General features: G+C 42.1%; 1 protein-coding gene across 1 annotated transcript in view; it reads left to right on the top strand.

The window, feature by feature from the left end:
- The window catches only part of PDE11A (phosphodiesterase 11A), a 181,594-nt gene that overhangs the window by 19,614 nt on the left and 138,677 nt on the right, over window positions 1-23,303 (top strand). Inside the window, exon 2 of the mRNA XM_056861194.1 lies at window positions 4,157-4,315. Within this exon, the coding sequence (XP_056717172.1) occupies window positions 4,157-4,315 (159 nt within the window). The remainder of the gene's footprint in view (window positions 1-4,156; window positions 4,316-23,303) is intronic.

Raw genomic sequence — 23,303 nt, 5'->3', positions numbered from 1 at the left:
TTTAATTTAATCGATGCTCCACTTTTCTCTCCAGTGGCAGCCCAAAGTAGCTTAGGACATTAGCCTCCCCTCCTCCATTTTATTCTCATAACAACAATCTTGTGAGGTAAGTTCAATTGTGACAAGAGTGGCTGAAGGTCACCACATGGCAGCTGTAGGTATTTGGATCTGAGTTCCCCGCTCAGATCACTCTATTTGTCCCCAGTGTGCAACCACTTGCCATTTACAGGGGTTTTCTGTAAAGAAAGAGTACTATGGCGTAAAACAATCAGAGAACTATCAATTATTGTGTTTGAGGAAGCTTTTTGAAAATTGCATATCATGTGATTAGGGTGTCGTGAGGTAGTTTTATTTTCTTTAAACTCCAGACAGTGAGACATACTGGGGATAGTCGAGTGAAAAAAAAACCCATGGGTTTTTTCAGAACGCAGTGAACCGGGGAAGTATTAAGTGCCCTGGAGAGTGACAGCTCCTTTCTCATTTCACAGAACGTCGTTGCTGATAACTTTCTACGGAACTGGTGGTACGGTAATTCCAGACGGGAAGCCACGTTAGTCTGTAGCAGAAAAGTAAAACAGAAATCCAGCGGCACCCAATTTGTTCCAGTGTAAGTTTTCACGAGTCACAGGCATTTGATAAAGTGAGCACTGACTCATGAAAGCTTATGCTGGAATAAATTGTGTTAGTCTTAAAGACGCCGCTGGAGAATTGGTGTTCATTATTAAATATGCAAAAAGGTGTGTGTGCGTGCGCGTTTGTGTGTGTGTGTAGAGGGGGGGGGAAGTCTAAACAAAAAAAAAATTCACCTCATGCGAAAGTGTGCGTCAAGGCTTTGTGTGTTTGAAACAGGCTTGAGGAATGGTGAAACACCGTGATTTTAGCCACCAAAGCCAGCTGTTTTATTGGGAGGCATTTGGCATTGTGAATGCACCCCAAATATAATTTCTGTCGGGTTTTTTTTCACACCATCGTCAAATTACTTAATTATCCAAAGTCAATTTTTATATTGCATGCCACCGTTAAAAGCCTGTTACAGAGTTTATATGATGTTCCTATAAGGTCAAGCTGAGGCTGAATGTTCCTTGGTGATGTATGCCTTAAATATGGACAAAACCCATTGACTACAGAGCTGTTAGGCCAAATGTAAGGAACCTTCCACTGAAATGAGAGGCTTCTTGTGCCAGAAGAAAGCGTCGACATAGCAGAACAGATCTGTGGGGTCTAAGTAGCCTCTTGTGCATCACACCACAATAATATTTCTAATGAAATATTTAGGCACAATATGTGATTTTTTAATACACAGTTCAAAAAAGTGTGCAAGAGTTGGTTGTATCGAATCCCTTCTTTTTGTGCTTGGAAGATGGAAAGCTTACTGCAGCTTGAACATTAGAAATAGAACCATTTGTGCCTCTAGGGTCAAACTACTTTATTTGATAGTTTCCTCTTAGCTGCAGGGAAGAGAAATATGCCAGAAAACAAGATAACACAAATGGATTGGTATGCAAACCTAAAGTCCAGGCATGTCATGGTGTATTTTTTCCATCCCAGGGCTCTGCACTATCGCTATTCATGGGAATTAAAAGATATGAACTATCACTATTCATGGGAATTAGAGATGTGTCAACTCAAGTTGAGAAAAAAGTTCTCATCCTTCTTTGATAACTACCGGAAGGTACAAAGGCAGAGTCACTTTAATTTTTTTTCTATCGCAGCATACATTTTTGTGGACTACTTTTCTTTCCTGATCTGCCGTCTTTGCAGTTGACTCCTTCTTGCATATTTGTTCTTATCTACTGTTCAGTATGACATAATCCATTTTATAGTAATAGTATTACATTATTGGCCCTGACCTGGATGGCCCAGGCTAGCCTGATCTCGTCAGATCTCAGAAGCTAAGCATGGTCAGCCCTGGTTAGTATTTGGATGGGAGACCTCCAAGGAATACCAGGGTTGCTGTGCAGAGGAAGGCACTGGCAAACCACCTCTGTTAGTCTCTTGCCATGAAAACCCCAAAAGGGGTCGCCATAAGTCAGCTGCGACTTGAAGGCACTTTACACACACACACACACACACACACACACACACACACACACACACACACACACACATTACATTATTGACTTCTAGTTATAAATCCAGGCACAGTGGAAGGATAGTTATTTGGATAACTAGGTAAACTGAGTCTTTGGGTTCATGCTTGTGGTATTTCCCTCATGGCCACGTGAAACCTGCTCTGTTAATTGAGTTGTAATCCACTTCATTACTTGTGTTATGAAGGCAGGAGAGAAGCTACTTAGTAAGCATAGTTTCGCAAGGCACTGAGCACTCGTTTCATGTGCCGTGGAGCCCTGGGTGCTGGGAGAGGTTTGCACGAGAGTACTCAGCACATTATAGGAACCTCTCAGCATCATGCAGAGCAAAGCCCCGGGTAGCATTATTAAAAATCATTCATCTTAGGTCTTAAAAAAAAAAAACCACGCAAGTAACTCAAGGGAACGCTTGCTTTGTGATCGCAATGCTGCAGTCTTTGTAGAAACAAATAACGTTAAGTATCCTCCTGAGGCTCAGATAAGACCCAATGTATAAGAATTCGTAATGTAATTACAAAGTCGAGTGAATGTGTGTGAAAGAGAGAGTGGGGGAGTGTGCGTGCAGAGGGGGGCGGAGAAATCTCAGTCAAAATATCCCAAATTACATCACACTTGTCTTATCCAAATCAGTACCAGAAATGTGAACTCAAACTTGTATTAAGGCCATGTTCTTAAACTTTTTGAAATGGGACTATAAATTTACAGCATAATTGTAAGCTGAACAGAGGCTGTATTTATGGTCACACTGAGACTCAAAGCAGATTACACAGTGTAAGTCAATAACAGCCCAAACAAAGAGACATCTAAATCAGTACAGTATAGGTTGATACAAGCAATATGAGGAGATCAAAACAATGAGCATATATAGGACTAGTGTTATCCAAATCTGTATTAAACATGATACAGAGTGTGGATATAATGAAAAAAAAAAGGTACTACATCTGTAGGAGAACCCCGTGGTGCAGAGTGGTAAGTTGAAGTACTGCAGTCAAAAGCTCTGCTCACAACCTGAGTTCGATCCTGACAGAAGTCGGTTTCAGGTAACCGGCTCAAGGTTGACTCAGTCTTCCATCTTTCCGAGGTCGGTAAAATGAGTACCCAGCTCCTGGGGGTACAGTGTAGACTACTGGGGAAGGCAATGGCAAACCACCCCGTAAACATTGTCTGTCTAGCAAATGTTGAGATGTGATGTTACTCCATGGGTCAGTAATGACCCGGTGCTTGCACAGCAGACTACCTTTACCTTTTTTTACATCAGTAGAAAGCAATGAGGAGTCTGATAATACATGGAAAAGTTGAAGACATCAGGAAAAGAGGAAGACCCAACATGAGATGGATTGACTCTATAAAGGAAGCCACGGCTTTCCGTTTGTAAGACCTGAACAAGGCTGTTAACGATAGGACAGTTTGGAGGTGATTGATTCATAGGGTCGCCATGAGTAGGAAGCGACTTGATGGCACTTACACACACACAGTAGTATAATCCAAATGCCCTTTCCCTTTATAAAATGCCTTTCTGAACTACTAAGAGAGCCAGCATGGTGTAATGGTTAAGAATGGCGTACTCTAATCGGGAGAATTGGGTTTGAGTCTCCACTCCTTCACATGAGTGGCGGACTCTAATCTGGTGAACTGGGTTGGTTTCCCCACCCAGTGGGGGGGAGGTCAGTGAAAATTGTCCCCTCTCCTTATGTCTGTGGAAATCTACATTGAATCCACACCAATATATGTACATTAAAACAGACGTTCAAAATATGACTATATTTCGATATAACGAAGTGTGGTTTGCAAAAAGATGTTCATGAATAATGGTAAGTAATCACTACCTAGCATCAAAATGGTAGGTAATCACTAGCTTGCATTAAAAATCATGTATCTGGTCTACATCTTGGGTGAATAGGATTCTGTGATTGGCATGTACAATGAAGCAGCACCAAATTGGTGGATTTCACCTTCGAAATGCCTAATGGAAAGGTTGCACACTGTGCTGAATACAGAAGTCATGTTGTGGGCGTGTTATACGCGGCCTGGAAGTTTCTAACGTTAATATTTTTGTTCTCTGCCAGGACTGCCGCTTTAATGATGAGATTGACAAACTGACCGGATATAAGACCAAGTCGTTGCTGTGTATGCCGATAAGAAACAACGAGGGTGAGATTATCGGTGTTGCCCAAGCGATAAATAAAATTCCAGGAGGCGCACCTTTCACCGATGATGATGAAAAAGTAAGATTCCCCCCCTCTTCTTTTCAGATTGGTAATATAGATAAAGCTGTCACAGTTATTCTTTCGGAAGCAAACGGAAAATAGTACTAATTAATGAATAGCTCTGTTCTCATAAGTAACTGCATCTGATTCACAATCAAATTTTTCTTTCTTTTTGGATTTCAAATACTCTACTGTTGCTTGAAAGCCTGACAGCATAGTGTAATCCTAAACAGAGTTACACCTTTCTAAGACCATTGCCTTCAATGGATTTAGGAAGGTGTATCTCCGTTTAGGATTTTCCTGTAGATAACTTTCTCCAATGCTCCAGGATAGGGTAGTCTCCATTGATGGGAAGAAGGTCCTTTCTGGAGGCAGTCAGGATTTTTAGCCTTTTATGGTGACTCCTGATGCAAGGGGCTTCTCCCCTGATTTCCCAGTTTTGGCCTCTCTGGCGAGCAGACAGGTTGTCATTAGCCGCACATGTCTCAGAGGATGATGACTCAGTTCTCCACAGCCTTGTCTCACCACCATCTATGTCTTAGTTGAGGGGAATGTGTTTTCCTGGTTGACGTCAGGGCTGGCTCACCTCTGCTGGGGTTGATGCCCTCAACTTCCTGAGGTTCTCCTCTGGGAAGAGAGGTAAGCCTCTGGGACTTCATGCCTAGGTCAAGCACCTCTCCAGTAGTCCTGGCTGGTACATAAGGAACATCAGCAGCATCTTATTGGGTGACCTTGGGCCAGTCACAATGTCTCAACGTAACCTATCTCATGGCGATGTGAGCATGAAGTGGCAGAAAGGAAAAGTCATGTATGCTGCCCTGCTGTTTTCAATGGGGAATTTCCCCCTATTTGTCCTTTAATTTTTTTTTAAAAAACCTCCTTTTTTTCCTCTGCAGTGGCCGGGAAGCCTCTGAGGAGGCGGTGCGGCCCTGCTGCTCCTGGCCGCCATGGATCTACCCCCTTTTTAGGAATGGGCTGCCCGTGTAATCAATAGTTGCCTATATTGTCTGCAGACCGAATACATAGAAATATTAATAACATAAATGTTTTGATTTCTCATGCTTTCATTAAATATTCCCTACATCATCATTGCTTCTCAAATTGGCACAACAGTATCCTCTACTGCTGGCTCGTTTCAAAATACATTATCGTCAGAAGAATCAAATATCACCTGTAACTGTTTATTAATCTTTGTACATTTTAGTTAGCATTGGAGACTGGCATATCATTCTTTAATCTTAAATGAAGAAACCTACAGTAAGCAACATTAAAGAGAAATGAATGAGATTATGCATGCTGATAACCTATAGCTAGATAATTTAAGATCTTGCGCAGCTTCGCACTTCAAACACGTTTGCGTTAAAATGAATGAACTATTTAACTGAATAACATCTGCTTCTTCCTTTGTTTGAACAGTGCCAAAATCTAGTTAATTATGTGACAACATGTCTTGAATCAGTTAATAAATATCAGTGAACGCTGCTTAGATTAGCAATCTCTGCTTGCCTATTAATAGCTGTATACAGTTGAATTGCAGTAGGACGTGAAAATAATCTCTGCAATGGCACGCATGACTAAAGCATTCCGTTAGCCGGTTCTCTTGCCTTGTAGTGTGTGGGTGGAAGGTGGAAGAAATCGGTATTCGTTCTTATATCAGCAGTGCTAGAAGTGTAGGAAAAGAAGGGACGCTAGTGTCTGCAGAGTATAAGAACATTATTTTTGTATTAAATCTTACACACACGTGCGTTAAGATAAAACAAAACAGGAGGTAGCATCTTAAAAGACTAATAGATTTATTGAGTGGTAAAGTTTATTGTCTGTGGCTGAAGGCCATCACAATCCGGCATACAAAACATTAAAATAACATAAAATATCATAAAATAACATTAAAATAACTTTAAAACAGTCTGACCCACAAGAACCTAGTATTTAAATATGTTCCCTGTTTAAAAACAGCTTTAGCTCAGATTTTCTTAGCTGCTAAAGCAAAGAGTGAGGGGGGAAGGCAGCATAGTATAGCCCGATCTCGTCAGATCTCGGAATACTAAGCCCTGGTTAGTATTTGGATGGGAGACCACCCAGGAATACCAGGGTTGCTGTGCAGAGGAAGGCGCTGACAAACCACCTCTGTTAGTCTCTTGCCATGAAAACCCCAAAAGGGGTTGCCATAAGTCGGTTGCGACTTGACAGCACTTTACACACACACAAAGCAAAGAGTGACACTTTGTAGGAAACATCAGGATTGGTGTCTGATAGGAGAAAGAGCAGCTTCTCTGGATCTGGAGAAAGATTTAGGCCCTTTAGAATAGCTCCGAGGAATTTAAGTCTGGGCTCTGTATAAAGAGGACAGAATTAGGTGTAATGAGTTAGGTCCTCTGGAGCGGCCCCAGAGGCATAAACTTTTGTTTTGGGAACATCAAATACCCTAGTCCTTGAAAGCTTATGTCATAGAAGAAGTGATACACTTGTAGAGTATGGCCTATGCTGTTTTTTAGTATTGTGCCCCCTCTTCCCCTTCCACCTTATTTTCATTGACTAACTGTCCCTAATATTGGAGGACTTTTCTTTTGGCTAGGCTAAATGTTTCCCCACTCCTGTTTTGATGGGTAGTTTCCGAGGAATACTCTATTCATAAGAACATAAGAAAAGCCATGCTGGATCAGACCAAGGTCTCTCAAGTCCAGCAGTCTGTTCACACAGTGGCCAACCAGGTGCCTCTAGGAAGCCCACAAACAAGACAACTGCAGCAGCATTATCCTGCCTGTATTCCACAGCACCTAATATAATAGGCATGCTCCTCAGATATTAAAGAGAATAGGTATGCATCATGACTAGTATCCATTTTTACTAGTAGCCATGCCTATCCTCCATGAACATGTCCATTCCCCTCTTAAAGCCTTCCAGGTTGGCAGCCATCACCACATCCTGGGGCAGGGAGTTCCACAATTTAACTATGTGTTGTGTGAAAAAATACTTCCTTTTATCAGTTTTGAATCTCTAACCCTCCAGCTTCAGCAGATGACTTCGCGTTCTAGTATTATGAGAGAGGGAGAAAAGCTTCTCCCTATCCGCTCCCTGTGTATTCATTCTGTTCAGACGGATAATGGGCATGTTGGTCTGGGGCTTCTGAAACTTTCTTTGATTGTGTGTTGACAGTCCCTTTGAGAGGTCTGTGGATTCAGCTGGTGATAGTTTCCAAAGTTTCCCTTGTTTCTTTGCCTTCCCTGTGCTGACAGGAGTAATACTCCCTTGCTGCCGTCCCATTTAATATTTTTCCCCAATCAAACATTTCAGCTGAATTTATCTTTTGTATTGGATTTTAAAAAATCAACACAGCATACTTTTAAAAAAGTTTTGTTTAGCAGAGATAAGCTATGGTTTAGAATCCTGGTTTGTAAGTGGAAAAACAAATCCATTTTGTCCAGGAGCCAATGTTTGGACATCATAACAAATCACAAATATTTATGTATTTGTAGCCTACCTTTCTCAATGTGGATTACAAAAACAGAAAACAATGCAGTAAAAATAGTGCAAGACATACTGTTAGCAATGCAAAATCTCCATTACAAAAATAAGAACATTCAGTTAGAACAAAGTAATACATATGATAAAAATTGCAATAAAATCTAACCCTGTTCTCATCATAAATGCCTCTTTCTGAACAATTCCATTTTACTAAAATCCAACTTCCTTTACAAAACTGCTTTCCTGAAAAATTGCTTTTTACACATTTAGGGAAGTGATGGAAGTGTGAGAGCCTTCTTGACCTAGGAAATGTCTAAAACCATGAAATCTTCCGTTGTGCTCCATGTGCTAAGGGAGTAGGGTACAGCCATTAACCAGGTTTGTGACTGTCATAAGCAAACTGTGGCTTGCTTGCAATGTCTGAATGTAGCCCAAGCAATCGGAGAGTGGTCACAAAGGCAAAGGAAGAAATAGAGATTTCAGTAAAGGAACAAATGCAAACAAAATCCAGAGTATGTCCAGAAAAATGGGTTGGAGTGTGGACCCAAGCAGTGAGATTACAAGAAGAAAATTGTGGGAAGGCAAAAATCCAAAGAAATATCAAGTTGAAAAATCAAGGTAAAGTCCCTCGGGATTAAGGGAGAAGAAAAGGAACAAAAAACAAAGGATCAAGATATGTAAGAAAGAGAATAGGAGGAAGACCATAAATAACAGCAGACTTTCTTATTTTTCTATCATATTTCACTTCCTAATTCTACTCTTCCTTTTCTCTTTTCCCCTTTCCTTTGACCCACATGTGATTCTTATCTTTGAATGCTGTTTAATGCGTCAGTAAGGTATGTGTGTGTATGTGAGGAGGCAGAGTGAGAGAAAGGACGCAAGCCATAGGAAAGAGTGGCTGTGGATGAAATCCAAGTTTCAGTAAGTGTCCAAATGGTGACTTTATGCTACAAAAATCAATTATATTTTTAAAATATATGTAGAGAATGTACGAGAGACAATAAAACAATGTGGCATGAGGCAGGTCAGTTAGTGATCATATTCCCAAAGAATCCCTTAAAGATTTGAAGGTGCGGCTTCTGCATTTCAAACTAGCAATGAATATTGCCATATTTAGATGCTTTTCTGCACATAATCTGTTTTCCTTTTGTAATACAGTTGCATCATCTAGCATTCCGAGTGATAGTATGATCAGATTTGTATGCGAATGAGAAGTCAGCAGGTGAAGTAGTTTTCAGAATTAATTTAAGCTTTTACAAAGGATTAGATGATTGGTTAGTGTGAGCCTAGGGACACTACAACCATTTTAACTCCGTAGCTTTATGCCGGGATGTGCTTAGTGGTTCTTAATGAACATATTAATTAGTGAGCATTTACAAGACCTGGAGCTTGTGCGGAAGATTCCTGATGTCATTGCTCAGTTTCCTGACAGGTGGAGTGTCCCTTGCAACTTAGGTGTGAAGCCATAAACTGGAAATAGATCAGTAAAAAATCTGATTGCTGTCTTTGTGTATGTTTTCCCCAGATTTATTCCTAGCAATTAAGAGCTGTTCTTTCAACAAAAGTAGACTACTAAATAGGTCGTTAATGCATGGGTACTTTCACTCATGTTCATCCCCCTTGTCTGACTTGGTTGTTGTTTGGAGTTATGCATGAGTTTTCCATCCATTAGAGATGACCTCTCTGCCAGCCCTCACAAGTCCTGGACCTTCCCATTCCTCTGTTAACCCCACTCTTCCCTCTACCCTGAGCTCAGCCCAGGTGAAATTTCCACGCATAAGGCAAAGTGCGGGACATGCAAGCTTAGTTTCACTCACAGCCAGTTACAAAACAGCATGTTCAGAGGCAGGGATTCAAATACTTTCTGCTTCCTTTGAGCTCTTTCTGAGCAGAAGAAAGGCTTTTAAAAACTGAGACTTGGATTCCCCCCCCCCTTCTTTTCAGATTGCTCCATTTTTTTTGTTTTACGTTCTTAAAATGCTTTTTTGGGTGGCAGTTGGGTTTGGGGGGAGGGAACTTTTGCCTCACTACAGCCAATTACGAAGCAGCATTTCAAGGGGCAGGGATTCAAATACTTCCTGATTTGAGCTTGGAGACTGCTGGTGGATAGTCTCCCAACAGGAAAGTGTGGGTCCAGCGAGCAACGAACCACAGGTGAAACTCCCGTGCATAAACGACCATAGTGTGATTGAAAGTTGCTGAGGGAGGGGCAATCGTGGTTCAAGTCAACTGTCAACAAAAACTTTAAACACTACACTTCTTAAAAACAAATAAAATGTTCGGCAGTGTAGAGTTGTTCAAGCTTATACATACAATCACATTAATTAGTGGTGGTTTATACACCGATGCAGTTTTCTATTGCCATCTCTCCATTTTCTGTGTAATGTAGGGGTGCAATTCCGTTCACATTTATTTAAACGTGTGCAGGTGACTTGTACTGAATCACGCCATTAGTCCTCCAGCTCAGTATTGTCTACTCTGAGTGGCAGAGGCTGTCCAAAGTCTCAGGCAAAGTGTCTTTAGATTTGCTCTAACACTGAGCCGTTGCCCTTTCTATTACTATTTGCAAGTCCCATTGAACTTGTCAGGAGTTTGTTCTTTCTAAGAACTCATCAGGAGTCTGTTCTTTCTAAGTAAATATGTATAGGGCTGGGCAGCACAATACCTTTAATGGCAAAGGGTTAATTGTGCGCTGTTTGATTTTTTTTCAAGCATAATGAATGCTTCCTTGATTTCGACAGATTTATTTTAGCACAATAATTATTTCACCATGGTAGTTTTGAAAAATGGCATCCAGCACATTTATACAATAACAGGACTGTTAAGTCCGCGTGGGGAGGACACACGAGGTCGAGACGGAGTTCCAACAACAACACATTTATTGATGAACAGAACAGAACTAAGGAACACAGTGAAAATGGCCCTGCTTATATGCCCCCCTGGCTGCCCGCGGCCACTCCCCCCGATCTGTGATGGGGGGGAAACCCCAGGTTGCCAATGGCGCGTGCCGGCTTAGGGCCAATGGCGCGTGCAGGCTTAGGATCCTTCGTTGGAGACTCAAGCTCCTAAGTTTCCCCCTGCATATCGGCCTATGTACATAAATAACAAGGACTTACACGCAAATGAAATGTCTCGTAAAGAGCACTTCGTTGTTTTTAAATGTAGCACACTTTCTCCCCTCGTGGGCAGGAGTTCATTCAGCACTGGGATAGCTGTCTGGAATAGCCAGTTTTTGCAAGCTTTCTGGAAGGCTGAAATGGGATTTGACATACAGGGAGCCAGTGTGGTGCAGTGGTTAGAGTGACAGTTTAGGACCTGGGAGACTCAGGTTTGAATCCCTGCTCTGACATGGGAGCTTGCTGGGTGACCATGGGCCTGTCACACACTCTCAGCCTAAACTTCCTCACAGGGTTGTTGTGAGGGTAAAATGGAGGAGAGGAGAATGATGTAAGCCACTTTGAGTCTCCATTGGGCAGGTCAGCAGAGTATAAGTGAAGTAGATAAGTAAATAAGCAAATATAAAATAAATACAGCATTGGGGAGAGGCACAGTTGCGTAGCCAGCTTGAGAGCCCTTTTTCTGAACAAGGTCAGCTGGACAATCTGTGTTGAAGGTAGGGTTGCCAGGTCCCTCTTTTTGGAGTGGAGCCTGAGGAGGGTGTGGTTTGGGGAGGGGAGTTCCATAAGAAAAGCACTGTTACACCCTTCTGAGCCCAGGACGTGGAAGGCTACAACTCTGCATAGGTTTGCACTGTTAGTCCATTCCTGGTTTTCATTGTTGCATCCAAACCTGCAAATAAGGGCTTGTGCTTGTTATGCATAGCAGGATTGCAAACTGTGGTTTATTTGTGCCTCGCCAAAGACCCAAACATAAATTATGCAGGGGAAAGAGGGAGTGTAGAGCCCAAGGATTTTCCTAGGTTTGTTCACTAGCATCGAATCATTATTACATCTCCCTCTTTAAATCCAGGAGGATATCTCGTTGGGAGGGTAATTGCAATATTGCAGACTTCATTATTTGTGGTAAAGGTTGTAACAGTGGAATGCTTTGAGGATCAGACATACCTGAACAATTCATTTATAGGTGTGTGTGTCTGTATGAGTGTGTATGTGTGCAATGGCTATCTAACTTAACAGATGCTCACACGTTGTGGAATTTTACTTAGCCGAGCACATTGTTAAGTCCGATCCTACCTGGGTACTAAATTGATTAAAATGAACAATACTGAATCGCTAAGCGATAAACAAGGATGAAAGAGTTGCCTCGCTCTTAGTGTTCCCAAGCGTCCTAGTGAATGTAATTAATGTTATTAAGTTCTGAACTAGCCCTCTGAAAAAGGGGTATTGATTTCCCATGCTTAGCATACCACAGAAATTTGTAATGCACTTACAACTCACACAGCTTCCTAAACATAACAGTAAATTGTCTCACACCACAGTGTTGCAATCAGTGGGCATCGTTTTGTTGGCTGTCTTTCACCCTTCCATTTCCATAGCTTTTGGTAACTTAATAGATGAAATCTGCAGGAATGAATGTTTATTTTAAGTTTCCTCATAACTTTTTGGGCCGCATTTAATAGTGTTATGTAATCAGGGCCTAGTAATGATTTTAACGCATGCGTCAAACAATTGAAATCATAATAGTTGTGCAGTGTTATTTATGGAAAGGATTATCACACATGTATAGATTGAATTTAGTTGGTGGCTTGATACTATACTAACTTGAAAATCTGCCCTCCAAGGGGGTGGATAGGTCTTTTGAGTTCTGTTTTGTGCAGAACACAATACCTATTCTTCGTAGTAACCTGGAGGGTGGTGGAGATTTCAAAAGTAGGGTTTTCCTATCGCTTGCATTTTTTCCTGTATCTTCAGATTAAATGTTTATAAACATTTATTAAGTAACATCTCATTTGCTATTGTTAAGGATTGTTCTGGAATTAAAACATTGCTTTGGTCAACAACTGAATTGCCTTCTTGTCCTCAGCATGTTTTTTGTGTGTTTCACCATAAAGACATTTGTCTTATATGGAACTTCATAACGCTACCATATTTATTTGAAAGGAAGATGACCCTGGATGAAAGATGACCCCTTAAAATGTTATATACACAAATAATTATTACTGGACATAACAGTAACATATATGAATTTAAGATGATCTCCTCTTCTTTATGGCATACCTGGGAAAAACCCTAGTCACATTTGAGTGAAGAGTATGTTTAAAGACCCCTTCTGGCCTCTTATAAGAACCACCGTATATAACATTAAAGAGTGACAATAGCCAGCAACTGATAGGAAAAACAAAGGCATTTGAAGGAAAATTATAGAAGCCTAGAATTGAGAGGTTTTATTGAGATCACTATTTCAATACCTCTGCTGTGAGATGGAAAAAAATCTATATACATAGGGAACTGTAAGAAACACTCTTTGCTGTGTTCCAGACCGTAGAGGAATCTTTGGGTTGGACAAACATTTAGCATCTTGGAATGATATACTTTAAGAGTGAACATGTGTTATAAAGATGCTAGCAAATACATTTGCCAGTTTCTAGCTGTAATTGGAAATCTCCCTTTATTGTTAGTGGGTGAAGGAGGTTAAAATATTTTGACAATGCAGTCGTTCATGTAAAATTGACATGAAAATGTTGGTATTGCAAGAATGCATAATTCTCATTCATGTAACATCCTTTCCATGCTGTGATCTTTTAACACTGTTGCTGCTTTACTCTTCCATTCTTAGCAGAAAGTGGAGTTATAACTGTTGGCAATCTGTGCAGTTTTTTTTAATGAATTTTTTTATCGCTGTGAGCAGCCTTGAATATATTTTGGAAAGGCAAGAGAAACATTATTTGTTATTACAATTATTATTTACCATCAGTCACGGGGGTTGTACAGGGAACCTAATATAGCATTGTATTTCCATTACAGTCCAGGATTGACTGTCCCCATTGGCAAAGGCAAAAGTGGGCAATGCATTACTGACTGCAACTCCCTGAATTGTCAATAAAAAGCCAGCTAGGGCAGTGATTCCCAGCCTGTGGGCCAGAGGCCCCTGAGGTAGGATTGTCAGGTGGGTGGTTTTGGTGGCCAGTTGCCCACCAATCCACCCAGCTGCTCCGGAGTGGCGATTGTGTGCGCTCACCACTGTGCGCAGGCAATGACATCACTTCCAGTTTTATCCCCGGAAGTGCCGCATCGCCACGGCTGCTTTAGCACTCCAACTCCCAAAATGTGTTGGGGTTGGAGTGCAGAACTGGCCACGACGATGTGGTGCTTCCAGAAGTAAACCCGGAATTGACGCCATCACATGCGCATGGCTGCCTCAACCCCGCCCCCCAAACCTCCTGCCGATTGAGGAGGGGACCTGGCAACCCTATCCTGAGGGAAGTCACAAAGCACAAGTGCTCAGAACACCCCCCCCAGAGAAACCACTATGAAAGATTGAAGCAACCACTAGAGGGAGCAAAACACACACGTGAAAGAAAACAATGCAGTGTGGGCACACAACCAAGTGAAATACATGTGTGGGAAAACCCTATGCTCCGATACTGCCCAGTGCTGTGTTGCTGTGCTTTTTATCACTTTGAAACTAATTATGGCATCTGTTCAGATGCGTTTGCATTGAGGAAGATGTGGGAGAGAGAAACATCGGAGGGAGATATTAGGATATTTGACCCCATCTCTGCCCTTCTCCTTTCCCATCCTTAGGCCAAACTTACATATTATGAGAAATGGTGACAAAATGCATTATCTTCTTCTCTGATAACGTCCAGCAATTAAAAACAAACTTGAAATTACGGTGCCTTCCCCACATATAACAACCCATGTCCGGAAACAGAGATAGGGGAACTTTCAGCATGATCGTGTCATGTCATGCAATTTGTATTACTAACTATACATTGCCAAGGGAGAGAAGAGGAGACGTGAGGCTGCTGTTTTCCTTGCCAATCTCACATATCCCCTAACATCTATTGCTGGCCTTAGCTGCCAGGAACTTCCTTGCAATCCAAGAACCGAAATGCTGAGTTGCAGAGTCAACGTGCTGATAATAATCCCTCATCCTGACAGTTAAGTATTGTGCTCTACCTGATTTCCTGGATATTAGAGAGGACAAAAAACCAGGGTGAAGTGCCAGAATGGTACAGAAGGTTAGCTTTTGAAAGGCAGGTAAAGTTGCATTTTTCCAGAGCATAATGAATACCTTGGTTTTGTTGACCAATTATCATAATTGGCCTGTTCTGCTGACTGTTAATTTTAGCAAAATTCTGTCACTGGCCATGTGAACAGTTTCAGAGCTCTCTTAATTGCTTGCAGATATGGCAAATTGTCGCATTATTCACAAAGGAGTAGAAAACACAAGACGCAGAGCATTGGGTTCACACTGACATGGTGTCAACTGGAATAAAAAACTGTTGTCCAGCTGGTTTACCAATGAAATAAATTTGTTGTGAAAACTAGTTAAGTTTCCTGTGGTCCTTCCAGGCATCTATTTAGCTGCTTTTTATTTTTTATTTTTTAAAAATCAAATTTATCGTTGCATTTAACAGTGTTAACATTTGTTGGGACTGTCAGAGACAAACTGTGTCTCATTGTTTATAATCACATATGCTAATCAAGGATTTTAGACATGAAACGGTATGGTTTATAAGTGTGAAAGAGCTCTCATATGTGCTGTGAAAAATGCTGTTGCTGCAGAGCCTAGAGTTAAATTTTGGATCCACATACCACATGCCATTGTACAAGTCATTACGAGAAGGGCGAGTAGCAACCAAACCTCCTTCCATAATATTTGGGCCCAAACCTAGCATAGAATCTGCTCTCCTGGAAGTATTTTATATTGCATTTTAACTACCATTTGCAGTGGATTTTGAATGCTACGAGCTGCTTTGGGAGCCAAATTGTGGCTGAAAAATGGGATGGAAATATAATAAAGATCAATATATAAGTTTTACTGAGTTCAACTAGAAGCAGGGTTGTATTATCGCATGATGTCTTCATACATTCACAGATTCTCTATGATGCCTTACTGTCTTAAATATTTTATTCCCATACATTTATCATTCAAGCAAAGGAAGATTCATATCAGTAACTACTTTTAGTGGTAGCACTGTGTCATGTACCTTCAGACCATGCTGTCTCTTGTGTCCTCTAGGAAGATGGGAGAAGACTTAGAGGCTACACATACCAACCTGGAATGAAACTAGGTTATGAACACTTTGTTATAAACAGTCTCCGTTAACATAACATGGCAGGTTTTGTTGGTCTTTCAGATGCCATATTAGGAAGTGTACTAGAGGACCATGTGGTGAGGCATTCCATTGGGGGGCACATGGAGTTCTCAAAAGTAGCCTCCCTTAAGTTTTATAAGGAGATTCATCATGTTCTGGGTTGGATCCAACCAGTTTTTCTGGGAGTCAAAAAGAGAGGAGGTGGTTCCATGTGACCACCAATAAGGCTATGCTGGGAATCAAGGGACTAGCATGGACTGACATCTGGTGGGAGAGGAGCTGGATTAAGAAGGGGAATTAGGTGAGTCTGAGTGAAAAAGCTCTTCTGGTTCCAACTCTCTATGCCCAAATCCCTTCCCATTTGTAAAAGTACAGGTTTTGACAGTGCATTCTCTATTTTAAGGCAGTTATGTCAATTAGCATGTTCTTTTTCCTTCCCAAGAGGTTTCACATGGTGTTCTATATAGTAAACAAAGAAAATGCAGTCAGCTACCTAGCCTGATCTCGTCAGATCTCAGAAGCTAAGCAGGGTCAGCCCTGGTTAGTATTTGGATGGGAGACCACCAAGGAAGTCCAGGGTTGCTGGGCAGAGGAAGGCACTGGCAAACCACCTCTGTTAGCCTCTTGCCATGAAAACCCCCCAAAAAGGGGTCGCCATAAGTCGGCTGTGACTTGACGGCACTTTGCACTCGCACACCTCCAGAGATGCTGCGAGGAATTAAAAAGAAAATCCAGTGTTAAAACTAACTACTTTATAGTGGCATGACCTTCAGTAAGTAAGAGCACAGACGCAAATCAGTGGAGGAGAGAACAGCTAAATTAATTGGGATAGAAATGCAAAGAACTTTCTTAGCAGAGATATAGGCAGTGCATCTTAAGTTTTGGTGAATGGAGCAAACTCACCGAAGTAATTTTTATATCTGCCTCCTTTGCAGATTCTACGTTCGGTTTGGGCCCAAATATTATGGAAGGAGGTTTGTCCCTCCCTGAAAAGATGCTGCTGAAGGTTAGGGGACCTTCTAGAGAACAGTATGCCTTCTAGCATAGGGATATGCAGCAAAGGGAAAATCGATGAAATCCCCCTCCAAATCACCTGTGATCTGAGCAAGCTCTGTACATAGAAGCTTGTGCAAGAGTGGGGGTGTTAATTTTGGCTGAGTCCTGCTTATTACTGCAGTCCTGTGGGCCACATAGCATTTTGAAAGGTCCTCTAGCTGTCAACAGTGGCCTTGGCGAAAGTGTAGAAGGCTAGCAGTGGGGAAGGGAAGGTGTTAAAATCGCTTCGTGAACCTGCTTCATTTCTGGAATGAAGTTGGATCCAACTCGGTAGAGTTTTTGTTGCTGTTGTTATAGAATGTCGCATGAAAGAGACATTGTTGCTTGTGGTTGGTACACTCATCCTATTATCGCCTCTGGCAAAGTCTTCACAGGTTTTTGTAGTGTTTTCAAAACTTGTTTGGCTGGAGATGCCAAGGGAACAAAAGAAATGTGTGCATAAACCAGGGTCAGTGATTTCTTTCTCAAAACACTTTCAGCACTAAGAAACTTATTGTGCATCTCCAGCCTTAGATGTAGCATGCCGAAACAGTATATATAAACTACCAGTTGGAGGACAATTTTGTTTTCACTGCTAACAGTCTATAATCTTTATTTAAAGCTTGAGATAATGAACGTAATAGCTGCACCTCACTCTGGTCTGGTCTGAGCTTCAATTTTTTGGCCCTCGTCCATCCCATTACTGTCTCCAGGCACCTGTTCAGGACTTCAACAGTACTAACTGGCTCAACTGTTAAGGAGAAGTAGAGCTGGGAATCACATATTGATGGCACCTTACTCCAAATCCCCTGATGTCTCCCAGCAGTTTAATGTAGATGTTATGCAGCCAGATGGAGCCCTGTGGGGCCTCATAGCATTAATGCCATGGGGCCAAGCAGCAACCCCCCAGTACCACCTTCTGGAATTGGCCGGTCGATTAAGAGTGGAACCACCACAGGACGGTACCCCCCACTCCCAACTCAACCTGCCTGTCCAGAAGGATACCGTGGTTGGTGGTATCGAATGCTACACAGAGGTCCAGGAGAGTCAATCTAAGACTCCAGCACCTCGTTGCGTTTTTCTCATAAGGAACTTTACTCCAGACATAATCGCGAGTTTTTATTTAAGAAAGCCAGCTAGTTCAGTGGGTCCGTTGAGACATAAGGCTAGAATGCAGACATGGGGAAACACCAGTACATTTAAAGGATTCATACAATAGGATTGATTAGTTTCAGGACACAATACAAAAGGGCCGAGTTGAGGCAGAGTTGCCTTGATGGTTTAGGTATAAGGAAACAATACAGAAGGTAACAGCCGATAACTATTCACAAGAAAAACCATACATGAAACTAATGTGTGAAATAGCTAGGTGATTGCCAGGGCTCCCAGGCATTGTTCCGCGGGACCTGGTAACTCAGTAACGATTAGCCGGGCAGGTCTCCATTGAGGTGTAGATGCCGGGGGGGGGGGATGGGCAGAGGCCGAAAGCCAGGAAGCCTTAGCTGACAGTCAACAGGGATGCAATGGACTTGCCACTCTCCTGGGAAAGATCATCTGTCAGGGCGACCAAGGCCATTTTTGTCCCAAACCCAGGCCTGAATCTGGATTGAAATGGGTCCAAGTAATCCACTTCCACCAAGATCACCTGAAGCTGTACAATCATCCTACCTGCTCAAGCACCTTACCCAAAAATGGAATGCTGGCTGCAGGGCAGTAGTTGTTTAGGTTACTATGTCTAGGGATGCCTTCTTCAGGAGGGGTTGCACGATTGCCTCTTCCAAGGCAGTTGTAACTATACCCTCCCAGACCATTTTGACCAACCCAGCTCTGCTTGATACCAGCAGCCCCGAAGGACAAGGGTTGAGTCTAGAGGGGGTGGGGTTTACACTTCTGAGCAGCATGTCCACTTCATCAGGCCTCACCAGTTGAAAGAGTCAAGCCAAAAAGAAAGGGGGGACCTATAACCAGCACACCGAAAGATGGACCAAAAAAGGCTGAGAAACCGATTAGATCTATTAAAAGGATGTGTAACCCTAGTAGAACAGTTTTGCTTTAATGAATACACAAGAAACAAAAACATAAAATGTCATACAGACCAAAGGCAATATATAGACTAAATGCATTTCAGCTAAACTGTCTTCTTCAGTGCTCTCTAAAGGATCGTGTTGTTCCTTAATGGTACATATACGTGTAGTAAAATATCAAGAATATGAACACATTATGTAGTCAGACACCAGCCTTGCTGATACAACCCCCTGCTCCCGTGATGTCAGGAATCCATTTGGATCCATCAGTCTTCTGGGGCAGACCATCCTAACTGCCCCCCCCCCCCCCCGCAGAGGTTCTGAGCGTCTGCGAGTCTAAACTCTTGAGTAGCAAGAGCTCAGAGAGATATTTAGTTTGAATTTGAGGAGAAACCCCAGTCTCTGGAATCCATAGCCAGCCCAATACACATTTCATCATATAATGCTCAAGTGTGGTTCACTGTGCAGAAATATGCAGACTGAGAAGTGGAAAAATAATCTTTAATCAATAAGGAGTCCTTAACAGGAGGGGGTGATGATGAGAGGCAGAAACAGAAGAATATTGGCATCTTCAGGCAAGCGTAGGCCTCTGTGACAGTCCATAAAAATAATCTGTCTTAAACCCTTAACTGCTGCTACATCTACTTACAGATTCGCTTCAGTGAAGATATGTCGAGAAATTGATCTTCCCAGTAGAGATGCTAGTAATCTCCAAATAGCAAGTTAAAAGGGATGTAATTTTTAGGTTGATTAACAATGGATTTCTAAAAACAGGGTGGGTTTGATTTAAATCAAAACGATTAAAATCACTAGTCAGTAAGACTTGATTGAAATCATGGTTTTCTGCATAAAGACTCATTCTTGCTGGTATAATTTTAACATTTACAACCAGATGAAGGTTTCATTTTTAGAATAATAACTTTTCAGATTAGTTTTACAGTTATATCAAAATTACTGATTTGGTTATACTATTAGAAATACATAGATAGTTCACCTCTATCTAGGGTTGCCAACCTCCAGGTGGTGGCTGGAGATCTCCCACTAATACAACTGATCTCTTTAAACCCTGCCCTCCTCAGGTTCCATCCCAAAATCTCCAGGTATTTCCCAACCTGGAGCTGGCAACCCTAACTATCTCGAGTTTCATTGGGGCCTTGCATTTCTTTGTTGCAGTGTTTTCATTTTGCTTGCATGCATGCCATTCCCATAGGTAGAGGAACTTCATTAAAATATTCCGAAACTGGGTCTCTTTTATGGCCTGCTGCCATTATAGATTTTCTTCTCCAGGGAGAGAATAAGATGATAAACCTCATGCTATACACACAAAGATCCCAAGACTTGTGGATAGGGTTGCCAGGTCCCTCTTTGCTACTGGCGGGAGGTTTTTAAGGTGGTGTTTGGGGAGGGGAGGGTCTTCAATGCCATAGAGTCCAATTGCCAAAGCGGCCATTTTCTCCAGGGGAACTGATCTCTATCGGCTGGAGATCAGTTGTAATAGCAGGAGTTCTCCAGTTAGTACCTGGAGGTTGGCAACTCTAGGTAAGGGGTTGATTCCTTTTGCAAAGGGAAAATGGGATAAAAGTCTTTTTCTCAACTTTGTATGTTTATTTTATAACATTTTTACTGTGAAGAAGAAGTATGTTATCTCGGCAGACACAAATATACAGTTTTGAGAACAGCAAAACCAAGCATCTGTGATAATATCTTTGAGATGGAAAAACTGTAAACTAAAGTAGTCCTTTGAAAAGGCCACTTTCATACTGCCATAGATGAGAGAGAGTGCCATAAGCGCTCTCCTGGTGAGACCAAAGGGCTTCCTTATCCAAAATCATGTCAGATACTTCTTCAAAGCTCATGAGGGTGTGAAGGCAACAGCCCTCTCCTGCACTTGTCCCCCAGGACTTCAGTATCTAATTCTACTTTGTTTGTGGACATCTTTACCGCTGTCAGTGTCAGTTACAGCAGCTGTGCCTTTCCTGTCAACACAAGCCTACCATGTAATCAGACCTAAACATCAAAAGAGTCAGGAGAAAGAGATCAGAAGCAGGGGAGCTTAAAACAAAACACGAGGAGGAGACTGCAGGGCTGTTGGGAGAGAGGTACAGCAATGTTCACAGAAGACCAATAAAAGCTATGGTGGATCAGACCCATGGTCCATCAAGTCCAGGATAGTTTTGCCCACAGTGGCCAAACAGTTGCCCGGGAAGGCCCACTGAACATAAGGTCCCATTTAGCCATTATGGCTAATAGCCATTGATGGACCTTGTTATGCTTATCCATTTCTCCAGGATTTGCTGTAAGTGTGAATATAAGGTGTGAGGCAGGTATCTTGGACCCCAACAGTTCCCTTTAGAAGATGGGCGTCAGACCAGATGGGGAATGGTGCCAGACCAAGGAAAATTCTCCACTGATCCTCCCTGATTTCATTATTGTCATTATGACAGATGGCCACACGCGAGATCATAATGTTGGTATTCCCCTCCCTTCCAATACAGGATGCTTGCTTATCTCAGTATAACGGCATTCGTGGTTGAACTGAAGTCTTGCAGGAGTTGGTATGTTTTCTCCCATACTATAACAGATCTATCATCTTTGAATTTGTCTAATTCCCTTTTAAATTCAAGTAAGTTAGTGACCATCATGCCCTGACTTGGGTGGACCAGACTTGCTCAATCTCATTAGATCTCAGAAGCTAAACAGGATCAGATCTGGTTAGTATTTGGATGGGAGACCACCAAGGAATAACAGGATTGCTATACAGAGGAAGGCAATGGCAAACCACCTCTGTTAGTCTCTTGAAAACCCCATAAGGGGTTGCCATAAGTTAGCTGCGACTTGACGGCACTTTACATACACACATAGAGACCATCACTACACCTTATAACACTGAGTTCCACGCATTATTTATTTACTTTATTTATATCTCACATTTATCCTGTATTGGGACCCAGTGGGGGCCCCTCTCTTCCATTTTATCCTCACAACAGCTCTGTGAGGTGGGTTAGTTAGGCTGAGAGTGTGTGACTGGCCCAAAGTCATTCAGCATGCTTCCATGGCAGAGTAGGTGTTCAGACATGGATCTTCCAGATCCTAGTCTGACACTCTCTCCACTACACCACACTGTTTGATTTATTTGTGCTTGTCTACTGTTCATCAACTTTATCGAATGCTCCTGAATTCTAGTGTTTTGAGATAGGGAGAAAACACATGAAGCTGCCTTATACCGAATCAGACTCTTGGTCCATCGAAGTCAGTATTGTCTACTCAGACCGGCAGTGGCTCTCCAGGGTCTCAGGCTGAAGTCTTTCACATCACCTGCTTGCCTAGTCCCTTTAACTGGAGATGCCGGGGATTGAACTCGGGACTTTCTTCATGCCAAGCAGATGCTCTACCACTGAGCCACAACCCTCTTTTTCTACACCATTCACAATTTTATAAACCTCGGTGATGTACCCTCCCTTTACTAAACTTTCTAAATTAAAAAGCCCAAACTAGGGGTGTGCACCATTTTTTTTCCTGGTATTTTTCAGGTTCGGGTTTATCAAACCCAATGTTTTTTTGGAAAGCCTGAAAAAGCGGGGCAGCATGGATTTCTTTCAGATCTGGAGAAGGGGGTGCTTGGCTTCCCCTCTCCTTTGATCTCTGTAATCTGAGGTTGCAGGTAAACACCAGGCTGCAGCGTCCCCGATCATGAAGGACATGGGAGGGGGAGCTAACAGCGTGGTGGGTAGGAAGGCAGGGCGTTCCTATCCCTGCTGTCTCCAGGAATACGCTAGCAGTGGGGTTCAGAACGCCCCTGCCTTCCTATCCACGTGCTTGCTGAGTTGGGCATCCATGTGCCTCCAAAATCTACCCTCCCCAAAAGCAAACCCTGCTTTTACTTCCAAATTTTAATTATGAAGTATTTTAAAATGCAGATCTAGATAGGCATTATTCTGTCTCTTAAAGCATAGTTTGTTCTCTGGTATTTCTTCATTTCTTTAATCATATGTATTTGTGTTAAACTTGGTAAGGTGGTTTTCTATAAGTGAGGAGTTTACTGACTATTAAAACTATGAAAAACTGAGAGCCCAGTGACCAAAACAGCATTTTAATTGCTGGATAACAACACGCATCCTTTTGGGCAGATTAAAACTTTATTAAACAGTCGGAGAATTACAGAATTTGGGCCCCAGTGGTACAAACCTGTGTATTTGCTTCTTTCATTTCCGAGTCGTTTATGTTTTCTACTTTATCTGGGCTACCAGGGATCTGTGTG

This window comes from Euleptes europaea, chromosome 15 (assembly GCF_029931775.1).
Source record: "Euleptes europaea isolate rEulEur1 chromosome 15, rEulEur1.hap1, whole genome shotgun sequence".
Lineage (NCBI taxonomy): Eukaryota > Metazoa > Chordata > Lepidosauria > Squamata > Sphaerodactylidae > Euleptes > Euleptes europaea.
Note: the sequence above shows the minus strand (reverse complement) of the source record. Positions and strands in the feature narration are given on the sequence as shown.